Raw genomic sequence first — 18389 nt, 5'->3', positions numbered from 1 at the left:
GCTGAGACACAGCTTATACACTCAAGGTGCCGGGATAATTGAATTCAGGTGGGACACATTACAGCACAATCACACAAGCAGGAAAATCAGACAAAGACAGGAAGTAGAGTAAGAGAGACACACAAGGTAAGACGTTTCAAAGTAAAACAGGAAATAATCAGGTCAGAGGTCAGACAATGATAAATCAAAACTCCATAACATAAAAATTCCAAATAACGGAATGATTCACAAAGCTTAACCAAAAATTACCGTGGACAAGAAGCCTCACACAAGCACACGGAAAACACAAATACAAAAGCCACACAACAAAAACACAACCACTATGGAAGTGAGTTACCATGGATGTGAAACCAGGAAATGAGCTTGAGTTACTTTTCTGTGGAGGAGAAGAGCTCCCTTAACACAGACTTTGTTTTTTTTTAACTTAACCTTTACATCCATTAAAAAAAGAAATACAACACACTATCACAGATTATTTTGAAGATGAATTTATTTTCATCTGTTATGAGTTTTATCACAGGGTTTGCAAGAATGTTTTTTATAGCAAATAGTAGAATGATCATATTTTTATACACAGATTCTGGATTAATAAAATAATGAACCCATCCATTTCCATGTTTCTCTAACATGTCTCCTCCTCATTCTGTCACCGCAGTTACAAAGACACTTTGTCTGAAAAAAGAAAGAGTAAAACTGGGTTATTTTTGTTACATTGTCCTTTTTTCATGGTTGATCAAAAGCACTTGGATGTCCCACTGGAAAGCAGAGTCGAAGAGATGTAATATTAATGACTTCTTCATCTACTTGACACAAATGGGCTTTTTTAAGACGATGGAAACAGACACGCACAGGATTGAATTTATCTGACTCTGATCTCTCTTCTTTCTTAGATCTAAAAGAAAACTGTGTGACCACCATGTGTCAGTCAGGATTCAGAGGTTTATCTCACATGCATCTGTTTTCAACCACTCTAATATCATCCTCCAAAATAACAGCACTGTCATGAGTAGTATTATCACCTCCATACGTTTTCTATGAATTGTCATTAGCGTCATCAGTAACTGAGGAGGGTTGAAGGTCATTCCTCTGGAAAATGTGCAAACACTATATCTGCTTTGTACCATAGACAGTGTATAAAGATTCAATTATTGGAGGCAGGAATAAATGCAAGTAGGATTTTAGAAAAACTGAGGTCATCAGTCTAAATTCCCCCTGGCAGACACCTCATAAAGACAAAAATTCACATTAAAACAAAAATAAATATTCTTTAACAACCAGCAGAACACATGCTTGCTGGAATTCCACTCCAAAATCTTGAATCAATCTCATCGGTTGGGCTCTGGCTGGAGAAACCCAGGAGAACGTCTGGACCCATTTTATTGACATTTTGTGGAGTTCAAGTCTGAAAACTTGTGCAATTTGTTGCAGTTTGATTGAATTTAGGGAACTGTTGATCCCTGGAGGTATGTACTCTACTGAGTGACATTCTAGATGCCAATGTTACATTACCATGACTGTTCTCTTGGTCTTTTTTAATTCAGTGCAGGTTTGCCTCGTGGTCATCATAAATGTAGGGATCTTAATTAATCCACTTAATTCACCACTGCAGATAGTATTTATCACTCACTGCCTCAGGTCTGAAATGTCCTGTAACATTCAAACTGACTAAAAACCTATGATAAAGTTTTTATGTGAGGCCTGAAACAATTTAAAAGGTCCGTCCTCTTCTCAACATTGATTTAACTGCACTTTGCAAAGAGAAACGAGGTGACGGAGGACATGTTTACCGAGCAGCTGATAGCGACTGTGAAACTCAAACCTGCCGACAAAGCCGCTCAGACGCGACGCTAAAACCCAGAACCCTTCCCTCACCTTGCTGTGACATTACAGCTACAGGACTCGATAACATACGACAAGCCAGAAACAACTGACAAGTATTCGCTCTGAGCCGCGATTGGTCGACGACAAAGAACGACACACATGAGCAACAATGGACTTCACACACTGGCCTGTTGACTTTGGAGCGCTGCCTCAGTCTCATTGTTAAAACAACTGTATCCCGCTCGGGCTCTGAGGGTCTTTGTTTCCACACCAGCTGCCTGCAATAATCCTCTAAAAGGAATAATATCAATCCTCTTCAAATCCACTTCTAAAGGTTGTGTGTCTGTTCGTGTCCGGGCACTAATCACCTCAGTCTGCTTTATCCACCAAAATAGCAGCTGTAACAGCATGACAACATGTTGGCTAAATATTCACCTTACGTCTGTATGAATGTGGACGATGTGTCACAGATTATTATATTTTATAGATGAATAATCTGCAGCATCATGTTAAGATTGATGTTTAAAAATTTGGAGGATATCAGCAAAGAGATCTGTTGGGATGAGAATCCAGCCACGTGCAGAGTTGTAATAAAACAACGTCAATTTTTTTCTCTGGCGTTATTAAAATAGAATCACCACCCTGTGGTTGTTTGTCTCCACCAACCAGTGCTTTTCAATCCACATCAGGTCAACATTCGATTTTTATGAGACTCATATGAGGTCACTGTGACCGTTGACCTTTGACCACTGAAATCTAATCAGGTATTCCAAGGTTGTCTGAGTGACTATTGAATTCACAGATACATTAAACGTTCCTTATTGCATTGTCTTTAACAAACAACACACATATAAATTCAACTCTTCTTTTCTATTTTATATGCAGCTCTTTGAATGTCCTTGTTTTACATACTGTATATACAATTACCTTGCATGTGTGTATTTATGTGTGTTCACAGCTAGATTTATGTTTATATAAAATATACATGATGCATGTTTTCTTCATCTTTCTCCTTGTACACCACTTTATTATTTTTGTTCCTGATATGTCAGCATTCTTCAAATGTGACATTTTGCTGTCTCGAGAAAGAACTATTTATAACTGAGCTGCATCTTGTGCTTAATCCAGGCTCCATCCTCATCCGTGATGAGCAACAGGTCTGTGTAACTCTACCGGTGCATGCCCATTTAAAGGAAGCAGAGTTCACACCAAGGACAATGGTGACACATAAAAAGGGACAGTGCAGCTGGTTATTGTTGTTGCTGCTGGATAACCAAGAAGGTTAGTGCACAACCCTTCAGTGCATCAGAGTTACTGAGCAGGATTCTTCTCTGTGTTTGCATCTAAAGAAGAAAACCAGTCTTTCAAACTTTACTCCTGAACTTTGTGAGTGAGTATCACACTCTCCTAGATGTATTCACACTTTCCACACAGAAGCATGAAAAGGATGCCGAGGGTGTGTTTTTCTTTCTTTGACTCAGGGGGAAAACATGAATGCAGATGGGGAAATGGCAATCTTCGGGCCGGCTGCCCAATTCCTCCGGAAGTCTGAGAGGGAGAGAACGGAGGCTCAGTCTCGGCCGTTTGACGGCAAGACAGCGTGTTTCGCCAGCGATGAGAAGGAGCTGTACGTCAAGGCTCAGATCCAGGACAGGGTGGACGGCAAAGTCACTGTCAAGACGATTGACGACAGAGTGGGTGGACTGAAGTGATTCTATTATTAGACAATGAACTCTGCCAGAGAAAATGGCTTTTTGGTCTGAGCATGGACTTGATCCCAGTGTGATGGAGAAATAATTTACAAAGCTTGTCTGTAGAAGCTGCAATAAAAAGCTGCAGAATTTAGTACTTTGGCTTTGCACAGAGACATGAAGTTTTCCTTGAAGCTCTAACTGCTGCTTCGCTTTCCACAGGAGTAATATTTTATGAGAAAATCTCAGTTTACATTATATTCCTAAAGTTTGCGAAGACTCGTAAATATGTGTCTGACCTCTTTTAGCTGTCTTCAGGTGCATAGAGCTCTAAACCTTCACTCTGTGTTTTACCTTCTCTGTTTTCCAGACTTTGACGGTCAGGGAGGACCAGGTGTTTCCAATGAACCCCCCAAAGTTTGATAAGATCGAGGACATGGTGATGATGACGCACCTCCACGAGCCCGCGGTGCTGTTCAACCTGAAGGAGCGCTACGCAGCCTGGATGATCTACGTGAGTCACACCAGAAACATAGAAGATGCCAGTCAGATGGACCCAGTTTAACCACAATTAAAAATCAAAGCCAGACATCAAAATCTGTTTAAATCATGTGGAAAAAAGTGCAAATGACACAGGATTATTTCATTTATTTTTTGTTTTGTGACTTATGAATCCATTTTTTTCAGTTACAGCATTATCTGGAAGTTAAATGTGTAACATCATCCTGTTTACAAAAAACAATTGGTTTATCTTAATGAAAGAATAATTCAAAAGGTGACTCACTTGGCTGAAGCGATCCATGACTCCATCTTTCAACATCTTAGTTTTCAGCCACTGTAACTCTGACATCTCTTCCTCCAATTATCCTCAGTCTACGACAAACCAAACACAAAATAGATGATTTATTGTGTATTGGTGTTAATACTGGAAATGGTGCATTGCCAGCCTGAAGCTGTCATGGAGCAATGAGAATAATTTTATTTTGGAGGAGCCCCCTCAGTATGGCCAATACTATTAAAATCTAAAAATTCTTGATCATTCGCACACCTTCTGTAAATATAACACACCTACTGTCACTTTTATTGGTGCAGCTATGTTCCTCCGACATTGGCAGTGGGAGATAACTTTAGGCAGATACTTTGAGTGCTCTTGAGCCCCCTCTTGTGTCCACAGGCACTTGCTTATGCCCAATCCTGGCTCTGCATTAAACGGTACTGACTTTTTTTATTTCTATAGTTGTAGGTGAAGACAGAGATGTTGGTACATATTGTTTTGTTCGTGCCTTCCTATAACCCCACTACACAAGATGGCAATATGAAATACACAAACAGATCATGAAATAACACTGTTCCACAAAATGATGGCTTGTGTTTAAGAAAAATGTGACACTCTGTTAAATCCTGCTTTGTTTTACTTGTTTTATCACAACGTGGACTCATCGTGTCGCATGAGAGAAAAATCGGAGACTTCATAAATGCACCTGTGTTTTCCACGCAGACCTACTCTGGACTCTTCTGCGTGACCGTCAACCCTTACAAATGGCTGCCGGTCTACAACCCAGAGGTGGTGCAGGCCTACAGAGGGAAAAAGAGGATGGAGGTTCCCCCTCACATCTTCGCCTTGTCTGATAACGCCTACCAGTTCATGCTGACCGGTACAATTACAGTGCAAAAGTACAAACAACAGAATGAGAGGTGTCATCAGCAGGTAACTGTATCTTTTTGTGTCCCACAGATCGTGAGAATCAGTCAATACTCATCACGTAAGTAGAGCAGAGGTTTTGAAAAAATATTCTCGCTTTGTTAAAGCAAGTGGTGAAATAAATCCTGGCTCCACCCCTTTGTTCGGATCCACGCAAACATTTTATCGGTTCTGTCTAATTTCCCATGCTTCCTAAGTTTTGAAATTCATTCAGTAGTTTAAGAGTGTACTATTGACAAACCAACCAACAGACTGGGGTGAAAACATAACCTCTTAGCAATAATCAAAAAGTGTGAATATGTTTTGGATTTTGATCAGTGGAGAATCAGGTGCAGGCAAGACGGTCAACACCAAACGTGTCATTCAGTACTTTGCGACAATCGCAGTGTCTGCAGAGAAGAAGAAGGAGATGAGCAGTAAAATGAAGGTGAGCTCACGGAGGGTTTTCAGTGGTTGGTTTCTCAGAGGGGACACAGGGGTCGGATTGACGGGTGTCCTCTTCAACAGGGAACTCTGGAGGATCAAATCATCCAAGCCAACCCCCTGCTGGAGGCTTTTGGGAATGCCAAGACTGTGAGGAATGACAACTCCTCTCGCTTTGTGAGTGAGCCCGACTTCATTTAGAATTGATTCTTCAGCAGTTTATTTACCACAGGCAGTCACATCGTCTTGTTTTTTTCAATAGGGTAAATTCATTCGAATACACTTTGGCACGACTGGTAAACTGGCATCTGCAGATATTGAAACGTGTAAGTTTATTCAGATGTTTTATTGAATATCATTCAAAATGTTATTGACAGATAAAGTTACTTTTTTTTTTATTTTCCTTCCTAAAGACCTGCTGGAAAAATCAAGAGTGACATTTCAGCTTGTGGCCGAGAGGAGTTATCACATCTTCTATCAGCTCACTTGTAACAAGAAGCCTGAACTTATTGGTACTCTTTGTTTTGTTAAATTCTTCTTTTTCTAATATTTACTCAGATGCAGAAATCAGATGCATACTCTTATTTGTAGTTGTAGGGCCTTATTGAAGAGGAAAAATAGATTTTGAGAATAAAGTCGCAATGTTGCAAGAATCAAGTTGTTATTGAGAAGAAGGTCATAATTTAAAAAAATATATATAATATGTATATTATATAATGTATGTATATAGTTTCTAGTAAACAACCAGTGATAGACATTGTATCCCAGAGATAGTTTTAAGGTGCTGTGTATAAACAACAAGGAGATAAAATTTAACTCAAAAAGCAAAATTAGTCAAAAAGAGCAAAATAAAAAAAGATTTAAAAGAGCAACATAAAAGAGTGGAAGCAATGAGGTAAATAAATAAAAAAAGATAAATCTGTATAATATTGTTTAAAATAAGATAAAGGAGTAGAATCATATGAATAAATTAGATTTAATTTATTGAAAATTGGATTCAGTAAAAGAATGCAAGAAGATTTTAATCTGATATGTTTCACTGAAGATCTGCTCCTCATCACCACCAACCCCTACGACTTTGCCTTCATCAGTCAGGGAGAAATCAGCGTGAAAAGCATCAACGACGCAGATGAGTTAATGGCTACAGACGTGAGTTGACTCAGTGAAAGCACACAGAGCTTCCTCTGTCAGCTGATTTAAATATGAGATTTTTCTTTCTCTTATATAGGAAGCCTTTGATATTCTGGGTTTCACTGCTGAGGAGAAAATGTCCATTTATAAGCTGACTGGCGCTGTGATGCATTATGGGAACATGAAGTTTAAGCAGAAACAGCGGGAGGAGCAGGCGGAGCCCGATGGCACAGAGGGTGAGGATTATCCATCAAAGCTTATACAGCACTGTCATGCAAATAAAGGGGGAAAAAAGGCACAAATGATAATACTAAACTAAGGCTTTTTGTTCTTTTCTTTTTTTCTTTCACTGCAGAAGCTGATAAGGCAGCGTATCTGATGGGCCTGAACTCTGCTGATCTGCTCAAGAACCTCTGTTATCCCAGAGTTAAGGTCGGAAATGAATATGTTACCAAAAGTCAAAATGTGCAGCAGGTGAGACATTAAAAATCCATTTAGTCGTGTTCATATATCTCATCTAACCATTGTAAAGTGACAGATTAGATTGTCTGACATGAGCCACTGGACATTTTCTTTTCATATATTGGACGTTAAATATTATTGGTGTTTCACTCTGTCTTTAATAGCAACAAAAACTTTTCAGAGACATGAGCACTTGAACAAACGTCACTGTGATAGAAACTATACCTTAAAGGACATATTAGAGAATAAACTGAATCGGGGAAATATGGCTGCTGTCCAATCCTGGCAAAGTATTGTCTACTGAGGCCTGAGACATAACAAACAGTTTGACACCAAATATTAAATACAAACACTATATTAAAGTTTAATGGTAATTTGTCCACTTACTGTCAAGCTCCTACACAGTTAAATATTTTATAATTATTATTTTTATTAATTGTTTGTACAGCAATTAATACAGGAAATGCAAAACTATCTTAATAAAACAATTTACCCACAAACAAACAAACAAGCTGACAAGGGTGAAAACATTTCCTCCCTGGTAGAAGTAGTTATAGAAGGAAAGAAGGAAAAAGATGTGACACTAACAATGTTTATACAAAAGATAGCATGGGCAATAACAATGATAATATACAATATTGAGAAATATGACTAAAAGTAAGGATGGAAATATCAAAAATGTGAACATTTTAAGTGAAAATCAAATCAAAAAGCAACATACTTAATGGCATAGTTCACAGAAAAATCTACTCACCACTATGCTGATGAAGGGGTGGGTGAAGTGTTTGATTCCACAAAACACTCCTGGAGTTTCAGGGGTAAACAGCACTGCAGCCAAATAAAAAACAATTGACGTTAGCTACAACCACTTCTTCAAATGTAAAAAAAAGAAAAAGACATAAAATACCTCCATGCTGCTCCTCTGGTGTCACCCAAGTATCTGTAGGCCCCAGTATTTTTAACTTTTTAACTTTCCCTCTTTTCAGGTGCACAACTCCATTGGCGCTCTCGCAAAATCTGTGTATGAGAAGATGTTTCTGTGGATGGTGATACGGATCAACCAGCAGCTGGACACAAAACAACCCAGACAACATTTCATCGGCGTTCTCGACATCGCCGGTTTTGAGATCTTTGACGTGAGTGTGTAAAATGTGTTTTATATTTTTCCCACAGACACAGATGAATGTAAATGTGATGTTTATGATTTTTCTTCAGTACAACAGCATGGAGCAACTCTGCATTAATTTCACTAATGAGAAGCTGCAACAGTTTTTCAACCACCACATGTTTGTGCTGGAGCAAGAAGAATACAAAAAGGAAGGGATTGATTGGGAGTTCATTGACTTTGGTATGGACCTGGCAGCCTGCATCGAGCTCATTGAAAAGGTATTGGGTCCTTAAAATATTAAACCTTTAAATATCGGATTAAAATCCTGCAACTGTTTAAATGAAAATGGTTTTGTTTCCCAGCCGATGGGGATCTTCTCCATTCTTGAGGAGGAGTGCATGTTCCCAAAATCAACAGACGTGTCCTTCAAGAACAAACTCTATGACCAACATCTTGGTAAGAACAGCTGCTTCCTGAAGCCGAAAGCAGTGAAGGGGAAGCCGGAGGCTCACCTCACCCTGATGCACTACGCCGGCATGGTGGACTACAACGTCACCGGGTGGCTGGACAAGAACAAAGACCCGCTGAACGAGTCCGTGGTGCAGCTTTACCAGAAGTCATCGGTCAAAATAATGGCCATGTTCTACGCAAGCTTCTCCGGATCAGAGGGTAACGTTGTTTTGAATAATTTGACTGACTGTGTATGATTGCCCCCTCATACTGTTCTGGGGAGATTTTAGTAATAACTTGCTGATTTAAAAGCCAAGAAGTAAAAACTTGAACCCACGTTTTAATCCATTTGCTCCATGACTTACTTTTTTCAGGTGTTTTGTTCATCTGTCCCACTCTCGTGAATATGATTTCTCAGGAAAGTCATTAGGGATTTTTTTTTTTTTTTTTGGTAGAGAGGTTCACTTGGATTCAACAATGAAGGTCAAATTCACTCTGATGATAAATGCAATAAAAATAAAAATTCAATTCCTGTAATTAAATACTGCATATATGATATAAGTCTACTCTAATTTGATCTGCATCAATATGGAAATGCAGAAAAAGGGACAAAGTTAGTTTGCAGAAGGAGAGCAGGTAGAGTGGTGATTTCTGGTTATCAATGTTACATCGAAACATACAAAATCTGTATAATCTATCAAAGCCAAACACTGCTGAGTATTTTTATATCGCATGTAATGTAGATGCAGCTGCAGGAGGAACCAAGAAAGGAACCAAGAAGAAAGGAGCATCTTTCCAAACGGTGTCGGCTCTGTTCAGGGTGAGACAAATTAGTACAGAATAACATATTGTAGAATAACATTTCCTCACATATTCTTCGAAAGACACCATTTAATATGTCTGGAAACCTTGAAGAGACTTGGTAACAGTGAGCACACTTAAAACAAAATTAAACCAAAACATCGTAAAAGCTCTGTGGTATTTTTATTGCTTTTCACACATTACATAAAGCAATAAGATTTAAAGCATAAGGAAATATGCTTAGTGGATTCCTTGCATTGTTTTACTTAAAGGTCCAGACCATTATTGGCAGAAATTAAATGTAGAATAATCCTCATGATGTTTTCACTAGTGTGTTTCATCTAAATTGTATGAATTATAGTTTTTCTTCCCCCAGAACAGACCCTTTATATTCAAATACTTTATATTTACATTGAGGGGTCCTCTCTTCAGAGGCCTACATGTTTATTACATTAGTCCAGACAGGACAAACGAACACCTTTGGAGTTTTTATGACAACTGAAGCTACCACAGGTTCTTTTTCACTTTTGGAAGGGGAGGGTGAGGTGAGGGGTGTTTAGCTGCAACATGCAACTTCAACACTAGATGTTCCTAAATCCTACACACTGAATCTCAAAGAGTGGCATTCATCTTCTCATCTAACTGTCAATCCTAAGTGAATACATGTGTTTCCAAAGTGTTGTACAGTTTCTTTAGTGACACAAAGACATGTCTGAACATTAGATATTAAATACTATAAATGAGAAATAAGATTGACATATTTATTTATGTTTTGATAATCTTACAGGAGAATCTTGGGAAGCTTATGACCAATCTGAGAACAACTCATCCTCACTTTGTGCGATGTTTGATTCCAAATGAGACAAAAACTCCAGGTAGTTTTGATCATCTTTTCATTTCTAGATATACATCCTAAAATGAACTACATTAATAAAAATAACCATCATTATAGGTGCTATGGAAAACCAGCTGGTTATCCACCAGCTCCGCTGTAACGGTGTACTGGAGGGCATCCGCATCTGCAGGAAAGGTTTTCCAAGCAGAATTCACTATGGTGACTTCAAGCAGAGGTAAAGCTTATAATATTCATTCATATCTAAATATGTCACAATGTTTGGTCTCATGCTCAGTCAGGTCTATTAATCCTTCTACAGGTACAGGATTCTTAATGCTAGTGCTGTTCCTGAGGGACAGTTTATGGATAACAAAAAAGCTGCAGAGAAACTGTTGGGCTCAATCGACGTGGATCACACCCAGTACAAGTTTGGACACACTAAGGTTTTCTCATGTTAAAATAACACTGGTTAAATGGCAGAGCTGTCAGGAGTAAGTGAGCTGTGCAGAAAAAGAATTATTTCTAATTTCAGGTGTTTTTTAAAGCTGGCCTGCTGGGAGCTTTAGAGGAGATGAGAGATGAGCGCTTGGCCCAGGTTGTGATGTCCACTCAGGCTCTGTGTCGTGGATACCTGGTCAGACTGGAGTACCAGAAGATGATGGCCAGAAAGTAAAAAGTCCTACTGCTTTAAAATGCAACTTTACATGCCAACATATGGAATACGTGTCTCCACTTTTTCCCATGGACCAAAAAGTAGCCTGTCCCCCATTATGTTGTAGCACACCATGTCAAAATATATATTTTTTTCATTTTCTACTTTATATTATCACACACCTGCTAAACTCATGACATCAGAATTAGATTTGTGTTTAGTGCTAATTAGAATGTTTACATCATTGACCAAGATGTTACCATGCTAAACTTTATAAACATCCTTCAGGTCATGCTGTATTTGTGAGAATGCTGCCACCCATATTAATGTCAGCATTGAAAAGCAACACTGTGCCTATAAGAATATACTTCAAAAAGGTGCTAGCTAGCATGTAAATACTATAGAGGTTCCATGTTTTAGCAAAATACTAGAATTAATTTTAGATTAGGTCAAAATTATTCCAATAAGTAGACACCAAAAATGTGCAATAACAACAATGAAACTGTACAAGCTGAAACTTGCAGATCAAACTTATTCAAGTCTTATTTTGACAGGGAGGCAATCTACACCATACAATATAACTTCCGTTCGTTCATGAACGTAAAACACTGGCCATGGATGAAGCTGTATTTTAAGCTCAAACCTCTTCTGAAGAGTGCAGAGGCTGAGAAGGAAATGGCCCAAATGAAGGTTGATTTCACAAAACTCAAAGAGGATCTGGCTAAATCTGATAACCGGAGGAGGGAGCTTGAAGAGAAAATGGTCTCCATCGTACAAGAGAAGAATGATCTCCTACTTCAAGTCCAAGCAGTAAGATATACCACAGAGCAAAATTTCACGATGTCAGAATTATTTATTGCCTTTTACTGAGTGTTGAGCTGTAATTTTGTGCACTAATATTTGACATCAGGAGGCCGACAGTCTGCTCGATGCAGAGGAGAGATGTGAGGGACTCATCAAAAGCAAGATCCAGCTGGAAGCCAAACTGAAGGAGGTGACAGAGAGATTGGAGGATGAGGAAGAGATAAACGCTGAGCTGACCGCAAAGAAGAGAAAACTGGAGGATGAGTCCTCAGAGCTGAAGAGAGACATTGATGACTTGGAGCTCACCTTAGCCAAAGTGGAGAAGGAGAAACATGCTGTGGAAAACAAGGTCAGGTTATGTTGGTTAATATTGCTATGTCCACATTCTGGAGGAAAACCATCACATCAGTTTTTATTTATGGTTGTAGGTGAAAAACCTTTGTGAGGAAATCATGAGCCAGGATGAGAACATCGCCAAACTGTCCAAAGAGAAGCGAGCCCTGCAGGAGGCTCATCAGCAAGCACTGGACGACCTGCAGTCAGAGGAGGACAAAACCAATGCTCTGACCAAAGCAAAAACCAAACTAGAACAGCAGGTAGATGAGGTGAGTTCCAGGGTAAAAGGCCTAAAGGTAAAGTATATTTGCTCCAGTAAAGATGCATGTGTTGAGAAGGTTTGTATTTTTAGCTGGAGGGTTCACTGGAACAAGAGAAGAAGGTCCGCGTGGATCTGGAAAGGGCCAAGAGGAAGCTGGAGGGTGATCTCAAACTTGCCCAGGAGTCAATTATGGATTTGGAAAATGAGAAACAGCAGCTGGATGAGAAGCTGAAAAAGTAAGTTGCCATGGTTTAGTCGGTAGATATAGTAGAAGTTGGGTAGGTGCACCACAGATGAGCAGTGAGCTTCACTTCACAGGAAAGACTTTGAGTTTTCACAGCTACAGACGAAGATAGAAGATGAACAAGCTCTCGGCACACAGCTGCAGAAGAAAATAAAAGAGCTCCAGGTGAAGTTTCAAATATTCACTTGGGTTTGAGATGGTATTATGAAGCTAAATCACTTCTAGGATTACGTCATTGTTACATTGTATCTTCAGGCCCGAATTGAGGAGCTTGAGGAAGAAATTGAGGCCGAACGTTCAGCTCGAGCCAAAGTGGAGAAGCAGAGGTCGGATCTGTCCAGGGAGCTGGAGGAGATCACCGAGCGGCTGGAGGAGGCTGGGGGAGCGAGCGCTGCTCAGTCTGAGATGAACAAGAAACGGGAAGCTGAGTTCCTCAAACTACGGAGGGAGCTGGAAGAGTGTTCGCTGCAGCACGACGCCACTTCGGCGGCCCTGCGTAAGAAACACGCAGACAGCATTGCTGAGCTGGGAGAGCAGCTAGATAACATCCAGAGGGTCAGGCAGAAACTGGAGAAGGAAAAGAGCGAGTTCAGGCTGGAGATGGATGACCTATCAAGCAATATGGAAACCATGGCTAAAGCAAAGGTTATTATATTCATCATTGTTTTTTCATGTTCATTATCATTTAGGGAGATAACAAGTGAATATTTTCTTTTTCAAAAGATACATTTGGAGAAAATGTGCCGTTCACTTGAAGATCAACTGAATGAGGTAAAAACCAAGGAGGAGGAGCATCAGAGACTCATAAATGACCTTTCAAGTCAAAAAGCTCGGCTGCAGACAGAAAATGGTACTGAATTTGTCAGTAGACACATACATTTACAGACAAACTGGCTCTTATTTAACTGGCATTTATCATCCAGGTGAAATGTCGCGCCAGCTTGAAGAAAAAGACTCCCTATCGTCACAGCTAACTCGAGGAAAGCAGGCCTACATTCAGCAGATCGAGGAGCTGAAAAGATTTAATGAGGAGGAGGTGAAGGTACGGTCTGGCAAAAAGAGTCAAGCGTGGTTGACATTTAAAGATGTAGCTCAGTGTTAATGCTTGGTTCTGAAATGTCTCTTTAGGCAAAAAATGCCCTGGCTCATAGTTTGCAGTCAGCTCGACACGACTGTGAGCTGCTGAGAGAGCAGTACGAGGAGGAGCAGGAGGCCAAAGCGGAGCTGCACCGCTGCCTCTCCAAGGCAAACAGCGAGGTGGCTCAGTGGAGAACGAAGTACGAGACTGATGCCATCCAACGCACTGAAGAGCTTGAGGAGGCTAAGTAAGTTCAACCACGTTGGTCTAAAACAGGACATAATCTCATCTGACCTTATGATACGATAAACAATATATATTTTTTCCCACAGGAAGAAGCTTGCTCTGCGTCTACAGGATGCAGAAGAAGCCGTGGAGGCAGTTAACTCCAAGTGTTCCTCTCTGGAAAAGACCAAACAGCGGCTGCAGGGAGAGGTGGAGGACTTGATGGTGGATGCTGAGAGGTCCAATGCTGCTGCTGCTGCCTTGGACAAGAGGCAAAGAAATTTTGACAAGGTTTGAAATTGCCAACCACCCAGTTACTTCTCATTTTTGTAGTCCATTGAAAAACCGAAACAAATCTTCAACTTTGTGCAGTTTGCCCAAGTCAGGAATTGTACCTCCCTTACTCTTTGCTGTAGCGAGGCTTATATGACACAATGCAGCAGTTGTTGATAAGAACAATGTTGTGGGTGTTTATTTATTCACTTGAATAAGCTACACAAATGAGATTTGTGTCTAATTTATGCATTTATTTCCACAATCAAGTGGTTTGGCTAAAGCAGCCATGCAAGATTGAATTTTTGCTATAAATGCTGTAAATTGTTAAGTCCCTAAAAGATAATACCATCATGCTGTGATCACAAGAGCAGTACTCATTAGAAAGCCGACCTCCGACAAGACCCATCAGTCCCTTTAAAGTATGAAGCTGCACCAATTTGCATACACTCATGAATATAAATCCTCTAAATATGCTTGTTTTTTTTTATCAAGAGCTATAAATAATTTTCTGGAAGGGAAGAAGGGACAAAGACATAACTTCCATGGCAGAGGTAACAAAGCCATCAAGCCCAAGAAGATCTGTATCATGACAGGCACCAGAAGCAGCATTAACGTCTTTCCTGCACATTCATGTTCAGGCATCTCTAGCAAATCAGAATTGTCAGAGTCTGTGTAATGTTGCTGCTACTGAGTCTTTACCAGATGTCTCTTGCAAAGAAGGTTTTCAACCCCAATGGAACTTGGCTACTATAAATTATCAAGTGAGGCTATTCATGACAATGTTGAGGGAAACCTTGATTTCAAAACTCCAGGTGACACTGATAGTTGTTCCTTTTGCACAAATACACACCAGAATGTCAAACACTCCAAACAAAAAGTTTTAAATATTTAACTCTCTAATGTCTTTCCATAGGTTGTGGCTGAGTGGAAGCAGAAATATGAGGAAGGTCAAGCCGAGCTAGAGTCAGCTCTAAAAGAGGTGCGCTCTTTAGGTACCGAGAACTTCAAGATGAAAAATGCCTTCGAAGAGTGCATGGAACACCTGGAGACCTTCAAACGGGAAAATAAAAACCTGCAACGTATATCAGCACTCTTTTTTATTTACAGTAATGCTGTAACCAATCTTCTCTTTGCAGAGGAATGGTAGAGCATTGTCATATTTTCCTTCTGTTGCAGAGGAAGTCGTGGATCTCACAGAACAGTTGGGAGAAACAGGGAAAACCATCCATGAGCTGGAGAAATCAAAGAAACAGGCTGAGCAGGAGAAGTTAGAGTCTCAGACTGCTCTGGAGGAGGCAGAGGTAGGTAAACGAAAAAAATACATAAATCATTTATATTTAAACATTTAAACTGCACGCTCCCTCTTTAATCAGGCCTCCATGGAGCATGAGGAATCCAAGATCCTACGAATCCAGCTGGAGCTGAACCAGGTAAAGTCTGAGGTGGAAAAGAAGATCGCAGAGAAGGACGAAGAGATTGAACAGCTGAAGAGAAACAGCCAACGAATCATTGACTCGATGCAAAGTAATCTGGACGCTGAGGTGCGGAGCAGGAACGATGCCCTGAGAGTGAAGAAGAAGATGGAGGGAGACCTGAATGAGATGGAGATCCAGCTGAGCCATGCCAACAGGCAGGCGGCCGAGGCCCAGAAACAACTGAGGAACATTCAAGTTCAGCTCAAAGTGAGTCGAACATAAGAACCTGTACACAGTGAGCAACATGTTTCCTTCATTGACGCGTACACCAGGAAGACACTGTTTTTACTTGACCGTGCAGGAAGTTCAGATTCACCTTGACGACGTCCTGAGAATCAACGATGACATGAAAGAGCAGGTTGCCATGTCTGAGCGCAGGAGCAACCTAATGCAGGCTGAAATGGAGGAAATCCGAGCGGCTCTGGAGCAAACCGAGAGGAGCCGCAAGTTAGCGGAGCAGGAGCTGCTGGACGCCAGTGAGAGAGTCCAGCTCCTTCACTCACAGGTTCAATTCTACTCTGTCTTTTATCAAGTTTTCTTCGTTTGGTGGAAAAGTACTAAAAAAATACCAAACTAGGCTCAGCAGGTGGTGCATTTACACAGCAAGTGTCAGAGCCATTGTATGGCCTATCTCACAATATCAAGGCATTAGATTAATTTGGAATGTACATATACTGTATTATACTGCTATATAAAATATCATAAAGGAAACCTTGAGGTCTTTATAGTTAAGTACTCTAAAGTCAAACAAATCTAATCTATTACAGAACACCAGCCTCCTCAACAGTCGCAAGAAGTTGGAGGCTGATCTGTCTCAGATTCAGGGCGAGATGGATGATAGTGTCCAAGCTGCCAGGAACGCTGAGGAGAAAGCAAAGAAGGCCATCACTGATGTAAGAGCTCCATGTAGGTTTTCTGACTATTTCAACTTGTCAAAAAGCAGAAATCTGCTCACCATTGAAGTCAATGTTCCAGGCCGCCATGATGGCTGAGGAGCTGAAGAAGGAGCAGGACACCAGCACTCATCTAGAGAGGATGAAGAAGAACATGGAGGTGACGGTGAAGGACCTGCAGCAGCGACTTGATGAGGCAGAGAACCTGGCCCTGAAGGGTGGAAAGAAGCAGCTCCAAAAACTGGAAGCAAGGGTAATGGATTCAAATCACAAAAAAGCAAACACTGCTTGAGAACGACAGGCTCTTGTTTTACCAATAAAATCTGTGAAAGAAATATTGTCAACTCTATCGCAGGTGCGAGAACTTGAGAATGAGCTTGAAGCAGAACAACGGCACGGATCGGATGCTGTGAAGGGTGTTCGCAAACTTGAGCGTAAGATTAAGGAGCTCACCTATCAGGTAATCTAATGGTTAATGGTAAACTAAGTTTTTCCTTTTCATACAAAAGCTGTTTCAGTTGTTCTTCAGATGTGACGTATGTATTTTAGTCTGATGAAGACAAGAAAAACATGCTGAGACTCCAGGAGCTGGTGGACAAACTCCAGCTGAAGGTCAAAGTGTACAAGAGGCAAGCTGAAGAAGCTGTGAGTGACTTTTTTATTTCAGTCAACCATCGATCTGAATAAATGTTTTCTGTGACATTTGGAGATATTTATGAATCGCTTGTTTGGCCTCTGACAGGAGGCACAGGCCAACACTCATCTGACCAAGCTGAGAAAGGTGCAGCACGAGCTGGAAGAGGCTGAAGAGCGCGCAGACATCGCAGAGTCCCAAATCAATAAAATGAGAGTCAAGAGTCGCGACATGGGAAAAGTGAGTCACTCAGCTTCTAGTTACATATTACAAAATGTTGATAGACATAATAACTTCTTTGTCTTTCTCACTTTCTCCTCCATCAGGCAAAAGACAACGGAGAGTAGTCGTGATACGCTGCTGTAAGGAAGATAAAGTCTGCTGTGTCTCTGAAGCTAGTATGCAACATACTCTTAATCTAATATGTGTTTATATTTTTATTTAAAGCCACAATGTGAATAATTTATTGTGATCCGACAGTTAAAGTTTTGTTCACAGAAAAAAAAAACAGTCCCATTGCAGGCTACGTGATCCTTTTCATTCGTCTCTGCTGCCTGCCCGTCATTTAGCATTGTTGTGTTGCTGTCAAATTGTACACAGTCTGGCATTAAATATGAAGTAGTGCACAATGATGATTAGCATCTGGAATTGACTGCAATGTTTTATTTTGTGGTAGTTGATGTATGTTGCCTTAATTGCATTAAAATATTAGAGAAAATCCCTTTGTGTGGTTTCATGTATTAGTCTAGGAATGTTTTATTATTATTATTAATAATAATATATTAATTTAATTGAACCAAGCTGCACCAAATTCCTCACACTCATAGATATCTGACTGTGTGTTTCTTTCATCAAGATCCATGAATTATTCCCTAAGAAATGTGTTAAAATGTTGAATACACCCTATCTCACAAAGGTAAAGTAACTTATTAAAACAATCCTAGATCTGCCCCGTGTTCCAGATCTGCTCTAAAATTGATCCATGTCTCATTCTCCCACCAACTTTCATGTAATTAGTTTTACCTAATCCTGTTGACAAACAGAAACAGAGAGATGAGGTAAAAAAAAATAGAATAAGTGATGGGT

The 18389-nt window shown here is 40.2% G+C and overlaps 1 protein-coding gene across 1 annotated transcript; it reads left to right on the top strand.

Moving 5' to 3' along the window:
- Nucleotides 1–3077: 3077 nt before the first annotated feature.
- On the top strand, nt 3078–18015 carry LOC109633990 (myosin heavy chain, fast skeletal muscle-like). The gene is made up of 40 exons (XM_020094205.2): nt 3078–3211; nt 3303–3515; nt 3883–4026; nt 5011–5167; nt 5248–5275; nt 5533–5641; nt 5722–5814; nt 5900–5963; nt 6051–6149; nt 6683–6786; nt 6866–7004; nt 7124–7242; nt 8217–8366; nt 8446–8616; nt 8701–9007; nt 9532–9608; nt 10377–10464; nt 10542–10659; nt 10744–10867; nt 10957–11093; nt 11631–11886; nt 11987–12229; nt 12309–12485; nt 12569–12714; nt 12797–12887; nt 12978–13367; nt 13446–13572; nt 13646–13764; nt 13851–14047; nt 14133–14316; nt 15215–15380; nt 15478–15602; nt 15675–15983; nt 16078–16281; nt 16544–16669; nt 16752–16922; nt 17025–17129; nt 17219–17314; nt 17412–17543; nt 17630–18015. Exons 2-40 carry the CDS (start codon nt 3312–3314, stop codon nt 17648–17650), a joined length of 5817 nt encoding a protein of 1938 aa, XP_019949764.2. The 5' UTR covers nt 3078–3211; nt 3303–3311; the 3' UTR covers nt 17651–18015.
- Nucleotides 18016–18389: the final 374 nt, after the last annotated feature.

This window comes from Paralichthys olivaceus, chromosome 5 (assembly GCF_024713975.1).
Source record: "Paralichthys olivaceus isolate ysfri-2021 chromosome 5, ASM2471397v2, whole genome shotgun sequence".
NCBI classification, from domain to species: Eukaryota; Metazoa; Chordata; class Actinopteri; order Pleuronectiformes; family Paralichthyidae; genus Paralichthys; species Paralichthys olivaceus.
This window is presented reverse-complemented; position numbering and strand designations above follow the sequence as displayed.